The 15009-nt window shown below is 53.4% G+C and overlaps 2 protein-coding genes across 19 annotated transcripts in view; one reads left to right on the forward strand and one right to left on the reverse strand.

Annotated features, from left to right (window-relative positions):
* The window catches only part of CSGALNACT1 (chondroitin sulfate N-acetylgalactosaminyltransferase 1), a 339147-nt gene extending 328573 nt beyond the window's left edge, over positions 1 to 10574 (forward strand). For all 17 annotated transcript variants that reach the window (XM_086380519.1, XM_086380533.1, XM_086380521.1 and 14 more), the window contains 2 exons: positions 6773 to 6854; positions 8920 to 10574. In XM_086380519.1, coding sequence (XP_086236645.1) covers positions 6773 to 6854; positions 8920 to 9209 — 372 coding nt within the window. In that variant the 3' untranslated portion in view covers positions 9210 to 10574. The remainder of the gene's footprint in view (positions 1 to 6772; positions 6855 to 8919) is intronic.
* The window catches only part of SH2D4A (SH2 domain containing 4A), a 75322-nt gene continuing 70337 nt past the window's right edge, over positions 10025 to 15009 (reverse strand). For both annotated transcript variants that reach the window (XR_015156249.1, XR_015156248.1), the window contains one exon: positions 10025 to 13241. The gene's annotated coding sequence lies outside the window, so the exon portion shown is untranslated. The remainder of the gene's footprint in view (positions 13242 to 15009) is intronic.

A 15009-nucleotide genomic window follows, 5' to 3' on the forward strand; every position in this document is an offset into this window, starting at 1 on the left:
TTATGGATGAAGCACATTTTCCTTTATTATTGCAAAGCGCTGCGAGGTAAGAAAGCTGAGATTCAGGCTCCGATTGGACAGGCAGAACATGAAAGTTAGAAAGAGGTGGCTGACCCCCCGGGCACACAGTGAGTTAGGGACGCGGGGCCAGATCACTGCTTCCACTTACCGTTCCATTGGCATCGGAAGTGTCACCAGCCAGGTGGCTTTCACAGGAGTGTGGGAGGGACTCTGTGCTGAGATCCTGGTGCACAGGTGATGGTAGACACAGCACCCAGGCGCTCCTTAAGCTGAGATGTCTTCTTTGGTCCTTTAAGCAGAGAAACAGTGTAGGTTTCAGAAAGATGGGTGAAGGCAGCAGAGGGTCCCCGTGTCGCTGGAAGGCACGCCCCCCAGGGTTGTTGTCACCCGGTTGCCATCGTCTGCAGAGACCAGGGGGCTTGTCTAAAGCCGATGCCGGCTCAGGCTGCGGGCGGGGGCCACTGCCTTGAGAGCCCTATCTCTTGTGGAGGTAAAGCCGCGTCCTGTCACCTCTCAACGCTGGAGAACAGAAGCTTCCCTGTGACCCTGAGAAGTGCTGGACTCCCCAGTGCTTTCCTGCAGTGGGAACGGAAGCTGATTTCATTGAACACGTGTTCTAAGAAATTCTTTAGGAGGGCCAATTCTGTGTTGAAGCTTCCAGATGTAGGAAAACCTGTTCTCTCCCATCCCCGCCACCCCCCCCACCCCGCATCCTGGGTCCCCTTCCTGTTCTTCTCTGGCAGCTGATATATAATTACCTTTTCCAGAAAGTTCCAGCTTGGGCTGCTGCAGGCTGGACAAGGGTGATTCTGCACCCTGCCCCAGTTGGAGCCTGACCATCATCCTCTCTTCCCCCAGGGAAGTTTGAATATCGCAGCTTCTTTGTCCGACTCTGCGTGCTGTGTATATATGCAGGTGCTTTGCACATCAACACTGTGAGAGCTCTTCACTCCCCAAGAACCAAGTTTACCTACTTAGGGGTGATAACCGCCCCTGTTGAGACAGAGAAATTTCACACTTCCTTTCCATAGAGTTCTTAGCTTCTCATAGGGCTCCAGTGGGAATCGAATTCCAGGTTTATTTTCTTTCAACCGTTCAGTATTAGTTCCTCTGATTTTAAACAAAGTACTGCTTTGCGTTTGATGTTGAATGGGCTTCATGGTTCAGCTTCAAATCAAGGCCTTACTTGCTTGAAGGGAATTCATTTCATTGAACAGTTTAAAAGTTTCATCCTTTTGTTGCTGTTCCTGTAGGGAAGCCGGAGAATCTGGTCAAACCAGTTTCTCGGATCCTCAGGATAAGTGGTCAGGTCAGAAGCAGAACTCAGATTGCTGTGTCCACAGCTCCGAGGCCTCTCACATTCAAGTCCACCTGAGACCTTCATTCTTTCTCCTAGACTCAGCCTGGGTCACACAGCCAGCTAGAGCTCAGGTCAATACCGGGATTCACTTACCTAGTGTGATGGAAACAGTTTTGCTTGAGATCTAGGTGAGAACCGAAATAGAAGGGAAATGTCAGAGGAGAACATCCAACCCCAGAAGTTAATATGGTGGAGAGAGGACGTGTGGGTGCAGAGAGCAGGTAAAATAAAAGGTGGTGATTGGAGGTGGGCGAATTAGGAAAGACTTCCTGCCAGGGGTTCATTTTGGCTCAGTCTTGAAACATCCGACACATACTTATTAATAAATTCTCGAGAGCCTTCACTGGAACACGTCAGTATCAAGGGGAAGGCAAAGCTCAGATGCAGAACTCGGCTGTGACAGGTGACGGCCACGTCCAGACAAGAGGCAGGCTTTGCCGGCAGCCCTGCTGATGTGACTTGGGTACCACTTATCACTTCTGGCTGTTGCCTCTGACATTGGATGACATCTGATAACATTTGCCTGCAGACAAAGGCGAGAAACCAAATTTAAGGGGACTTCTTTTGTGTCCAGGTTACTTCTTTCTGTACGTTTGAGTACAGTTGGTAATCAGCATTAAGTGAAATCACGGGATTTCATACTATTGTTTGACCTATTGAGTTTTAAACCTGAGACGAGCCTTGCTGATGCTCTAGTGTAGAAACAGCCTTCCAAGAAAGGAATAACTCTAATTTAAATAATTGCTAATTTCAGACATCCCCTTTCCTGGTTTGAGCCTTGTCAGTTCCTGCTGAGGCCCCAGGCAAGAAGCTGTCAGAAATCCTCTCTCCTTACGCTCCAGTCTCTCTGTCACCTTAGGCCAGAGATGAAATTCCAAAACACAGATTAATTCTATTAAAAAAAAGAAATCTTTGAGGACTTTGCTGATGGTCCGGTGGTTAAGATTCTGCGCTTCCAATGCAGGGGACACGGGCTGGATCCCTGGTCAGGGAACTAAAATCCCACAGGCCCTGTGGTGTGCTCCAAATGAGGTGTTCAAAGCCCCATCTGTGAAGGGAGAAGGAGCTGCCTGTCTTCCAGACGTCAGTCCTCCCACGGGGCCTGGTTTGGGCGCCCTCTGACGTCTCGAAACAGAGCTGAGGAGAGAGTTCTTTGCTGGTCCTGGCCACACCAGCACAGCCCTGACCCCTGATTCCTTTGGGGGTGAACTGGCCTCCACAATCTGACCCTCAGACTGATCACAGAGGAGTTGTCTGCAGACCCTGGCACCCGGGTGTGACCCGCTGCTCTGCCAGGCGGGCAGCCCTGCCCGGGGTCTCCCGAGCTGCCCGCCCCGCCCCCCGCCCAGGGCCATCTCCTCTCCAGCACTGAGGCCACGATGCCTGGCTGCTCCCTCTGCCACGTGGCCCTGCCCCCCACTGTCTGACGAGTGGTCAGCATGCACCTAGTGTGCAGGCCCGGCCTCAGCTCTCTCTGCTTAGACCCTTCTCTCTCCTTTTGTCCAAAGAGGAGTTTGCCACTGGCCCACTGCTCTGCCAGGTGGCAGCCCTGTCCGGGGTCTCCCGAGCTGCCTGCCCCCGCCCCCCAGGGCCATCTCTCCAGCACTGAGGCCACGATGCCTGGTGTGCAGGCCCAGCCTCAGCTCTCTCCGCTTAGACCCTTCTCTCTCCTTTCGTACAAAGAGGACGTTGCCACTGGCCTGAATTTGTTTAAACTTCTAAGAACTGATAACTGGGCCTGGGCCGTCCCTCTGGTCTGTCTTCCTTTGTTCCACTAGCAGACTCTCCCTGAGAACCGAGAGTCCCACTAACGCATGCTGTGTCTGTGGCCTTGGGGCAGCTGGCATTCTCTGCCTGCGTGGTCCTGTGAAAAGGACTGTCCCGCTCACATCACAGGGAGAACCTTGCAGCTCAGGGCTGGGTGCCACTTGTTCAGAAGTCTCCATGCTGGGGCACAGGTTGGGGACTCCCTCCTACTGCAGGATGAGGGGCAGCCTGGCCCCGGGACCCACAGACCAGGGTGTCCGCTGCTCACTGCGTGATGCCTGGCCCGGGGCAGGCCCTTCCCGGAAGGTGTTTATGGAGCATCCCAGGACGTCAGTGGAGCACTGGCCAGGAGAGAGGCAGGCCTGCAGACCCCGGGCCTGTGGGGTTTCCGGTGACATGAGGCCGGCCAGATGCAGCAGCCTTGGTTCTGGGGAGCCTGTCTCTGACGTAGAGGAAATATTCTGCCTGAGTATTTGTAGTTGTTTACCTTCTGACCGAGCATGCTTCCTGCGTGACTGTGGGGAGCCGCCTTCCTGCATCTGTGGGGAGAGGCTGATCTGTGCTTGGCATTCGGTCCTGATCGGAAGTCATCACTCCCGTCACGTGACCACCATCCCGCGGGGTGTGGCCGGCACGGGCGGTGCCTGCTGGGCTCGGGGCGTGGAGACGGGGCTGGCGGAGGGGCAGGCGGCCTTGTGATGAGCAGGGCGCCGGAAACGGGTGCCATCCCGGCCGGGCGATGCTCCCCTTACGGCATCACCGTCGTCTGCAGTCTCCTCCTCCTCTGACGTGGTGGACATCGCCCGTGTGTGTCGCTCTGCCCTGTCCGGGAGCCGAGGGCAGAGGTTCTAAGAAGTCGAGCCATCTGTTCTGAGCCTAGGAAGGCGGAAGCCTTTCTATCTGTGGGTCCAGATCTCACAGTTCTGGGGGTCTTCTCGGTGGATGCCTAGGCCTTGGGCCGAGCTCCTCGCGGCTAAGCATTCCCTACCGGAGCTGCGCCTGTCTCCGGCGGCTGGGTGCTCTCCATCTCTGGCAGAGGAGTGACTGAGGGCCGGCGCCTGTGCACTGTGTTTGGGGGGCTGCAGGTCTAGCCGTGAAGGAGACCCGGAGCCTGTGTTCGCCAGTGGTGGTGGGTGGGTGTGGACGGCAGACCGAAACAGCCCATCAGCAGGAGCGCTTCCGGGAGCCATGGTGTTTCAGGGAAAATGTAAACCGGCCCATGGGACGCCAGGTGGGAGCTGACGCTGGCGGGGGGTCAGCGTGACCGCTCTCAGCAGAGTCCCCGTGGTGGGCGACCCTGGCTGGGTGGTGTCCAGCGGGTCTCCAGCCTTTGGAGGCCTGTGAGCCTGGCACATTCACGGGGACCCAAGACGGGCAGGGCAGGCAGGAGCAGATCACCCGGGGCCTCTGTGGGCCCTGGAGTTTCCCACAGGTTTTATTCTGATGGCCTCGGGGCGGCGGGAGCTAACCCACTACAGGGCTTGGATGGGGCCGGGCTGTGGTCTGACGCACACTCGAGGCCCCTCAGGCTCCAGTTGAAGGGTGTGGACTCGGCCAGCGTGCCCGTCTGTACGGGCATGTCTGTACACCCTCAGCGTGCCCGTCTGTACGGGCCCATCTGTACGCCCTCAGCGTACCCCGACGGTACCTGCTGAGGGCACCACCAGGTCCGTCCCCACGAAGGGCTGAATGTCCACATGCGCTTCCGATACCAGCTTTCCGTGGCCTGTGGGCTTCAGAGCCCGTGTTGAGAAGTGTGTGTGTCCTCATTCCCCGCGCACAGGTCACCTTCCTCTGTCCCACTGTCCCCAGGTGAGGGTCACACCTTGCCGGGCTCTGCATCCACTCAGTGGGTCCTGGCTGGCCACCTCCGTAATCCCGCTTTCTTCCCCAGCGCTGGCCCTTGTTTTCCCCACTTGGGGCTTTCTCTCAAATTCCAGGGAGGCCTCCGCCACACGTTTGAAGTTGGGGTGCTGGGGCGACTCTCTCACTGCGTTTTTACCCAGGTCTTGTCCCCACCGCCAGAAAGGACAGGAGCCATCAGCTTCGGGAGAAACAGTGTCCCTGCCACCGCCGGGGGGGAGCAGAAGCCATTTTTAAAAAGGGACGCGGTGGAGATTTTCCTAGGCTTTCCTGCCCTGTGAACTCTCTCCAGCTGATACTAATAAATTATTATTGTTGCTGGGGGCTTATTCTGCAGCGGGCCTTTGTTCTGGAGTCGAGCTGGGAGGACACAGGCCCCCTCCTGGCCCTCCTTCTCCTTGGTCTGGTTCATGCCAGGTGGAGTGCCGATGACCTCTGTGTGTTTAGGTTGCAGTGGAATAAGGTGGTCTCGTTGGTTACAGAGTAAAGGGAATGTTAGGTCCATCACAGCTTCTGCAGGCCATTTGTTGAGTGTAGTCTAGCCTGTGCAGTGGATAGAGTGAAGCTTCCCTGGTGGCTCAACAGTACGGAATCCGTCTGCAATGCAGGAGTCCCAGGACAAGTGTGTTTTATCCTGGGTTTGGAAGGTCCCCTGGAGGGGCATCACAACCCACTCCAGTATTCTTCTGGAGAATCCCATGGACAGAGGAGCCTGGTGGGCTACAGTCCATGGGGTCACAAAGAGTGGCACACGACTGAAGCAAGGATGCTCACCCACGAATAGAGTGAGCCCTCAGGAATGTGGGCACAGTAGGGAGTGAGTGTTTAGGTGCTGGGCTGGACGAGCCCTCGGGGCGACTTGGCTCAACCTCCTGATTAAAGAAGAGGAAACAGAGGGACAGGGGGCCTGCCTGAGGCAGATGTGCTGGCCGGCGGGCTTGTGGGTCAGGACGTGTCATTTCCAGTTAGCGGGGACCCAGGCCTGGCGTCCCAGGTGGAGACTGCAGACAGGAGGGGACCCTGCTGGGGGGCCTCCTTTCCTCCCAGCACCTACGTGAGTTTCCAGAATGAATCTGGGAAAATAACCAATACAGTCACAAATCTGTTTGCAGGTTTACTGCAGCCGCACATATACAAATAACAAAAAACACCTTTGAAGTCTTGCTGCTCCAACAAGTATGTTGGAAATGGACTTTTGAAGTGAGACATGCACAGGTCCTGGCCCGGCTTTTTACAGCTGCATCCTCACCCAGAGGGGACCACCCCCAACTATTCAGACTGGGAGAGCAGATGGTACTAAAGCAGTCCATGGATGAGTGGACAGAGCGTGTCCCCAGGACCTGGCCTCACCACGTCCTCATCCTGGGCCAGCACTGCTGACTCGGGCTTTCTTTTCATCCCCTGAGGGGTCCTGTTCGCGCCCTGGGCCAGGATGGCTGAGTTCCAGGTCCTTCTCTCTCCTTCTTTCAAACGTCCCAAGCCCGGTGTTGGGCTGGACACACAAATGGCTTTTCCATGGTGCTGCCCCAAACCGGCCTTCCCCACTGGTCTCTGTGTGTACGTGTGTGTGTGTGTGGAAGCCTACATCTAGAAACACCCCAGCGAGAGGTGCCATAAGTCACCGGGCCTGTTGAGGACAGAGGGGGATGTTGCTGTGCCTGGTCGTCCACGCCCCCACCAGGGGGTGACTGTGTCAGCGGCTCCCCCTGCCCCCATGTCCACTCCATCTCCCTCCGTCCAGTGATGGCACTCTCCCTGCAGGTCATAAAGAAGGAGACTGGATTCTGGAGAGATTTCGGGTTCGGGATGACGTGCCAGTACCAGTCCGACTTCATCAACATAGGTGAGCCCAGAGCCCATTCCCTGATGGAGACCGTGCGGGTCCCTAAGAAGGCCACTCCCCGGGAGGTCGCTGCATAAACGTGGCTCCAGACCAAGTCACTCAGGGCTTGGCCCTGCACCTCTGCACAGAGCATCCTCCACGGGGAGGGGATCCCCTGGACGGAAGGGCTGGGAGGGTCCCAGTTTCTCTGTGCTGAACCTGTGAAAATCCTAGACATCACTTCAGGTTCCCAGTGTACAGGCACTGTCAACATGCACACGGGCACACGGGCACACATATGTACACCGATGCCTACACGCATGTGCATGCACGCACACACACACATCTAGAACCCAGAGGGGAAAGGTTGTAGATTGGAGGCCAAGTCTCAGAGAGGCAGAGGGACCTCACAGCTAGAGAGCCCTGAGGGTCTCCTGTCCCCTGGGAGACAGCACATCACTCCCCAGGGCAGCACCCACTCTCCAGCCTCTAGAGGGAATGGCGTGGATTGTACACAACCAGGGGATGAGTGAACAGGCCAGAGCCGTGATCTTGGGCCCAGGACCTTGGGTGGTCCCCTGGAGGCCTGTCCTCACGTGGAGACACCCACCTTTGCGTCTCCTGGGGGTCCCCAGTCTTGTTCTCTCTTCACCGCCTCCCCTCTCGCCCAAGGCCTTGGGCTTCTCCTTGTAAGGTCAGTGAGTCGATCTGAGGAGTTCCAGGAAGTTTGGTAGACAGCAGGGACTATAGGACCCTCAAAGAAATCACCTAACTAAATAAAAGCCCAAAGGACTTCCTGGAGGTCTAGTGTTTAAGATGCTGAGCTTCCACTGCAGGGGGCACAGGTTCCATCCCTGGTCAGGGAACTAAGATCCTGCATGCCGTGTGGCACAGCCAGAAAACAGAAAGAGAAAAAAAAACCCACCTAATGTCTTGAAGTTAAGCCCTGTAAGAAAGAATAGAACACACAAGTCAAGGGTCTCTGGCGAGTGTGCTCAGATTCCCAGCAGGTCACCACGGGTGTGCTTCGATTTCTCTATAAATGGCCTAAATTATTATGTGTAAATCTAATTTTCAAAAATGACCTATTTTAAAACTTTTCTGAAGGAAATTTCCATTTTGAGAAACTCTTGTTTCCTTGTTCTGTGTGCAAGGAAAAGTGACTCTGCGATGATGTACGTTTATCGAATTTGGACTTGAGAGGCACAGCGGCTGCTGGTGTGGCAACCAAGACTTGAATTCGGGCCCCGACCCAGAATCCTGCGTGTTTCCTCAACTGCCCAGCGGCCCTGCTCACAGGCAGGGGTGTGTCAAGCCCACCGCCCCACTTCTGGCTCCATCAGAGCAGCGTGGCCTGGGGGCTGCAGGGAATCCGGCTAAATGACACAGCCACTGAGTGTTGAGTCACTGTTTCTTATGCGAGGCCAGGAAGTCTCTGGAAGCAAGGAACAGTGACAAGCAAGTGGCCACTGCTTCCCGGTTCTGTCTGGGATGTGGTGGCTTTAAGTTAATAGACAAGGGGATGTCACCATTCACAAAGGTGTGAAGGAGCCACTGTGATGTGAAGTAAGATGTCTTAAGTAAAACTTCAGAACTGTGAGGCCAGTCCTCTTAAAGTGACTCCTCTCACCGGCTTGCGGGGGCCCCTCACAGCTTTGGGGACTCCAGTCCGCAGGAGCGAGGGCAATTTTGTAGGACATGAATTTTTCACACCTCCGGGCCCTCCCTGGTCTCTTCTCTGCAGGGGCAGGAGGGGGCCACGTTCGACAGAGCCCCACGAATTTCCGTTCAGAGGTTTGGGCTGGGACGTCGGGGCTGCTGCGGGCATAGCTGACCCCCACGTTGCTATGACGACAGCCCAGCTGCGGCTGCCCAGGCTTCCGGGATTCGGCGAGGCGGGGGGTGCGGTCTCGTCAGGGGGGTTCCTGAGTTCTCTGACCCCGGCAGACACGCACCAGCTGGGCTCGGGGGGTCAGGGCGGGGAGACCTCCCCAAGCTGCTTCTACTGAGCGCGCTGGTGCTGGGTGGGGCCGGGGCCCAGCCAGGGCCCTCCGGCGCGCGTTCAGCCGTGTCTTCTGCCCCGCAGGCGGCTTCGACCTGGACATCAGGGGCTGGGGCGGCGAGGACGTGCACCTCTACCGCAAGTACCTGCACAGCAATCTGGTGGTGGTGCGCGCACCCGCGCGGGGTCTCTTCCACCTGTGGCACGAGAAACGCTGCGAGGATGAGCTGGCGCCCGAGCAGTACCGGATGTGCATGCAGTCCAAGGCCATGAACGAGGCGTCCCACGGGCAGCTGGGGATGCTGGTGTTCCGGCACGAGATCGAGGCCCACCTCCGCAGACAGAGACACAAGACGGGCAGCAAGAAGTCATGAACGGCCCCTGCAGGGAAGCAGGGGTGCGGAGACTCTTTATTATTTTTTTTTCTTTCCTTTTTGCCTTTGCAACAAGGAAAAATATTGCCCCAAAAGGGCAAGGAAAGCATTCGACTGGTTAGTAAAACGGACGAGGGGGGTTTCTTTCTGCCTGTATAGCTTATGCAACAAGCATCAAACGCCCCCCTACTTGGCTGCAGAAGCAGCCCAAACACACCAAACCGCGGCGACCAACAGAGACGGTCTCATTGTGAGCTTGAAGGCGTGGAGGTTGTGATTGTGTTTACAGCAAAGTGAGTGCTGTTGTTCTGCGCTTATTGAAATATTCATGAAGGAAGGGAAGCTTTGTAAAAAGTTCATTAGGATGGAAGGCCAGCACATGCCTCCCGGTCTGAGGGGTGATCAGCCCTTCTCTGGGGTCTGGGAGCTGAGAGATCGGGATGCCGGCAAGGAGACCGTGTGAAATTCAAAGATACACTCATGGTGATCTTTGTGAATATAGTAAGCAAAACCAAATGGACTAAAAATGAGAAAACAAAGAAACTCGTAGCTATTGTATCATCTCCCCCAATATTAACCAGAAGTAATCTACTCATCTTTTTGGTTGTAGTTTTAACCATCTCTGTTAATTTTATTTAAAAATGCACTTTTTTTGGCTTATGAGTTATATTCTGCTTATTTAATTACCCATTTGCAAGCCTTATGAAGAGAGCACAAGTTAGCTACATTTTGGTATTTTCTAAGAAGATACTTTTCGCTGCCTTGGTTCAGTTCAGAGCATCAGATTGTGACCCACAGCCGGGGATATGGCAGACGCTGATCCTGTGGGGAGTGGCCAGCAGACGGTCATCAAGGGGATGGCGTGGCTTGGGGCTGCTGACCACACGGGCATACAGATACTTTATCTGAAGAGTATTTCCAAAGTGGAGCAACTGAACACTGGTGGGAATAGAAAATGTACTTTTTACCTTAACAGAGAAGGAAACAAACTCATTCAGACTGGTGATAAAAGTCAGAAAACACGTTTTCTCCTCAGGGGAACTGGGGACCACTTTCTTACCTGTTGAAATAAACCAAAGCAGACTGTATGAACCAAACGCTCTCTTTTCTAAGCAGGGTGCTCTTCCTGGCTTCTGGCTTCCACGAGAAGAAACACAAGGAAACGTCTTTAATGAAAGGTCACTCCACCCGCCAGCAGCTGGTGGGACAGACGATTGTGAGGTGGGATCTTCCAACACAGCCGAGCGGCAGTGACTTAATTGTTTTTTAAATTACGCTGTTCTACTCAGTCACCAAGATGCTTCTGAAAATCTCATTTTATTACATTTTACAACTATTAAAAAAAATAAACGCAGTTAACATTTAGTGGTTTCTATGTTTATGTGAAAATTATTTACTTATTAGCCAGCACCAGATACAGAAGCTAATTATCTCTCATGTGCCTTGCCTTCTGTTTGCCCACAATCAACTCATTGTTTAAAAGCTCCAAGAACAGTCAAGCTGTTGGTGTGCTGGGGTCCAGCCCCGGCTGATCCAGGGTATTCGAAGCAGGGATGGCGTCGGCGAGGGTCAGGATACAATAGCTTCAATTAGATATTAATTAAACATATAAAGAGTAATAGAATAAGGAATGCTCAGTAGGAAAATTCAGTGGAGAAAAGAGGCTGAGTAGCTTGGTTTACGCGGGAGACTAATAAAACTTCAAGACAAGAAGCTTGCACCACTTACGTAGGCCGCAGGCGTCCTTCCGTTCTCCCGAAGGAGAGGAGACACTGAGGCCTCCCCGGTCGGATCTTAGAAGCCCAGGCAAAATTAGTAAGCTTGGTGGGTTCCACGCTCCAGATGGAGACTCAGCCAGAGTGAGAGAGAGAGAGACATGGGGAGACCAGTATTTCGAGAAACTGATCCCCATTCTTTATTTTCCAGAGTCTGTTTTTATACACTGAGATGTTATACAAAAGTCACGTGGGGACAGCAGTCCTGACTTTTATTAAAGTCAGGTGCTTCATACAAATGTATACAGAGGTCTTAGGGGTGTTACATCATCTTCTGGCCAGGGGGGGCCTGCTGACAATTTACGACCCTCTCCTTGTGACAACAGTCAGTCAACCAGAACACTTATTTCTCCAGGGGTGATTATTCTTAAAACAGACACCACCCAAATAAAGTTACATTCCTATAGGGTGAGGGTGTAGTGGGTTTTAGTTAAGAAAAGAATTTACTTAGCCTAATGTCTAACGTGATTAATATCAAAGGTTAATACTTATTTCTTCTATATATTCATTAATGTGTGTAAGGGCAGGGGATATGGAGACTTAGCAACAAACATTGGCTCAACAAATGAAAAAGCCTTCACCAATACAATTTCTAATCAGCCCACTATACTTATACTAATAGTTTTCTAAGTTTTCTAAGGAACCTGTGTTTAGAAGGTTTAAAGCATCTCGTGCCTCTCACGGTTGGGAGGCTGTGAGCAATCACATGTGGCCGGAAAAGCCTGTCAGGCAGGCCAGAGAACCTTCAGAGGAGTTTGTAGGTTAAAACACTCTTATCACGCCCAGGAATTATTATTAACTGGAGCTCTAAGTTAACTCCTTTTCCGAAAGAGGTGGTGGGGGACAGCCCCCCGTAAAGTCAGAGGTGTAGGTGAGAGCACAAAGTAGTAAAGTAGGCAGGCTCTGGTTATGGGGGTAGATGCTCGAGGATTTCCAGGGGGACTCCTGAGGCTCGATCCCGCCTTTGCGTATGTCGAGCCTCCTTCCTCATGACCTTTGCCACGGGCGGAGTATCTCACTCTGGCCCCCAACAGGTGGGTAAAAAAAACCAAAATGCATTGTACTGATTTGTACTGGTAGTTCATAAAATCCAATTAAAACCCAGGACGTGAATGGAAGGCGGCATTGGACAGCTAATAAAATGTGATTTGTGGATACAATTTCTTCTTGAAGTCAGAACACCAGGTCTTTAGTTTCTGGAGATGGGTTTCCTGAGTGTCAACCAGCTCCCCTTGGCTCTGCGGCGTTTCGGGGGAGGTCATTCCCTGACAGTGGATGTCCTGTGTACTCAGCATCCCTCACCCCTCCTCCCACCATCGCAGAAGCACCTCTCACTCCGGGGACCTCTTAACATTCTCATGTTACCTCCAGGTGACCCCTTGGAGGCACTGATCTAGCAGGAGGGGAGAACCTTGGTGGAAAACCTGGAAGTTAATACAATCTGCGTGTTCTTTTTAAAAATTTTTTTTCTCTGTTTAGTTTTGGCTATGCTGGGTCTTGGTTGCTGCTCGGGCTTCTCTAGTTGTGGTCTGCGGGGTCTCCTCTCTAGGTGCATGGCTTCTCCTTGTGCTGGCGTCTCGTTGCAGAGCACGGGCTCTCGGGTGCTTGGGCTCCAGTAGTTGCAGCTCCCGGGCTCTGGAGCATAGGCTCAGTCGTTGCGGTGCTTGGGCTTAACTGCCCTGTGGCACGTGGGATCTGCCCAGATCAGGAGACGTGTCTCCTGCATTGGCAGGCAGATTCTTTACCGCTGAGCCACCGGGAAGCCCTGCTCGTCATTTTTGATTAGAAGTTGAGGAGTGGTTTCCAAGGGCCCTCTTATTTCCACACACACAGTGCTCCTGGAGGAGACTCAGGCCCAGGTCTGTCTCCCCAGTGGGTCTCGGGCTTGGTGGGGCCGACCCTGCCCCCTCCAGCCTGTCTTCCTCCAGGTCCAGAGGCTGCTCTTCAGGCTGGCAGCGGGAGCGTGTGTGTCTGCCTGTGACCTGAGTATCCCCCAGCGGGGCCTCCAGGCCAGAGTCCATGGGTGACCAGCCATTTGTGCAGATTTGAATGGCACAGCACAGGTGCCTGAGGCAGACGTTGAGAATTGGATTTTGAAAGATGCTGAGGGTGGATGAAGTGTGTTAGTTGCTCAGTTGTGTAGAACTCTTTGCAACCCCATGGACTGTAGCCTGCCAGGCTCCTCTGTCCATAGGATTCTCCATGGGTCTCTCACATTGCTGGCAGATTCTTTACCGTCTGAGCCACCAGGCAAGCCCTAAGAGAAGAGACAGCAAAGTCAAATATATACATATATATCCCTCTTTTTAAAGCTTCTCTTGTGGCTCAGCTGGTAAAGAATCCGCCTGCAATGCAGGAGACCTGGGTTCGATGCCTGGGTTGGGAAGATCCCCTGGAGAAGGGAAAGGCTACCCACTCCAGTATTCTGGCCTGGAAAATTCCATGGACTCTGTAGTCCATGGGGTCGTAAAGAGTCGGACACGACTGAGTGACTCTCATTTTCTTTTTAAAGCTTAGTTAGGTAAAGGGTGTTATCAAGAGGCAAGAAGCCTCGTTAAGCACATGCAGGAGGGGTCTGTCTTAGCTGGGGCTGTAACACACACCACAGGCAGGGTGGTTTTGTCACCCAACGTTGATGTCCCAAAGTTCTGGAAGCTGAAAAGTCCATGGTCAAGGCACCGGCAGACCACGTGTCCAGTGAGGACTTTTCATGTGTCTTCATGTGTTCGAGGGCAGACAGAAGGCTGGCTTCCCTTCCTGTTCTTAAAAGGACACTAATCCCGTTGGGAGGCTCCACCCTTATGACCTAGCACCTCCCAAAGGCTCCACCTCCAAATACCATCTCATCAGGGCTTCAACCTGGGAATCTTGTGGGCACATTCAGTCTGTAGCAGGACCCTCCCCAGCTCCCTGCCCAAGACACTTATTTATAAAAGCAGGGTTGTTGATGCCCCCACTGGAGCACGATGGTCAGGGACTCAGCACTCAGCCTCAGACAGCAGAGGCTGGCAGTGATGACCAGTGTCTTCTAAGGAGGAAGAAGGCTGCCAGGGAAGCACTGAGGCTTGGGCTCGTCTGGAGTCCCTTCCAACGCTGCCTCCTTGCCCCGTCCGCCTGTCCTGACTCTATGTAAATTTCTCAGGAACAGGCCTTGGTCCCCTTGCTGGAGCAGGGTCCCTGGTAGAACCTGAGGTCCCATGCATCAGCCACGTGTGGACCATCCTCGTGAGAACCATCACCAGCACAGCCCCTCCCTCTTCTCGTAAGCGAAAGACACAGCAGCCAGAGACGGTCCTCTGCTGGTCTCCATGGGAGCTGCTTTTGTGCAAGCTGCTTAGGTAGGATGCGCCATACTTGCTGTTTCAGTTCAGCATGGCGATCAGTATCCAGACTTTCCCAGCCACGCACCTGGATTCAAATTCAGGCCTTTCACTTCCAGCCCGTATGATCTTAAAGCTGACAGTCTCCACCCCAGTTTCCTCATTCAGGGTCATGGATGAAATCACATTTGTATCATAGGACTGCCTGGGGAATTAGGACACGTCATGAAATGGCACTCCACTCCAGTATTCTTGCCTGGAGAATCCCATGGACGGAGGAGCCAGACAGGCTACAGTCCTTGAGGTTGAAAAGTGTGGGACACAACTGAGCAACTTTCACAGTCACACACGTAGCAGGCTTTCGTGTCCTATACCAGTTCCACATTCACAACTGTGTCTGCTGTTCTTCCCAGCACACCCCGCCCTCTTGGGTGTAAGCAGACAGTGGGTCTCACAGGAGACGTCATGAGACCATCACGCATGCAGTGTTGCCTTTTATTTTTGTCGTTCTGAAAACCATTTCGGTCCATCTGAAGATGGGTTACTAGGAGTGTAAAATACAATGAATAGTTTCTTCCTAAAATTCTGTGCTCAGGAATTTGGAGTTGGTGACCCGCTCGGCAGAGGCATAGAGGTTTTTGAAGCATAGCTGGGCACCTGTCTAAAGGACAACTGTCTAAAGCAGCTCGTTTCATTACTTCCGTT

Source organism: Bos grunniens, chromosome 27 (assembly GCF_055505025.1).
Source record: "Bos grunniens cultivar Pamir isolate PY7600 chromosome 27, Bosgru_T2T1.0, whole genome shotgun sequence".
In the NCBI taxonomy this organism is placed as follows: domain Eukaryota; kingdom Metazoa; phylum Chordata; class Mammalia; order Artiodactyla; family Bovidae; genus Bos; species Bos grunniens.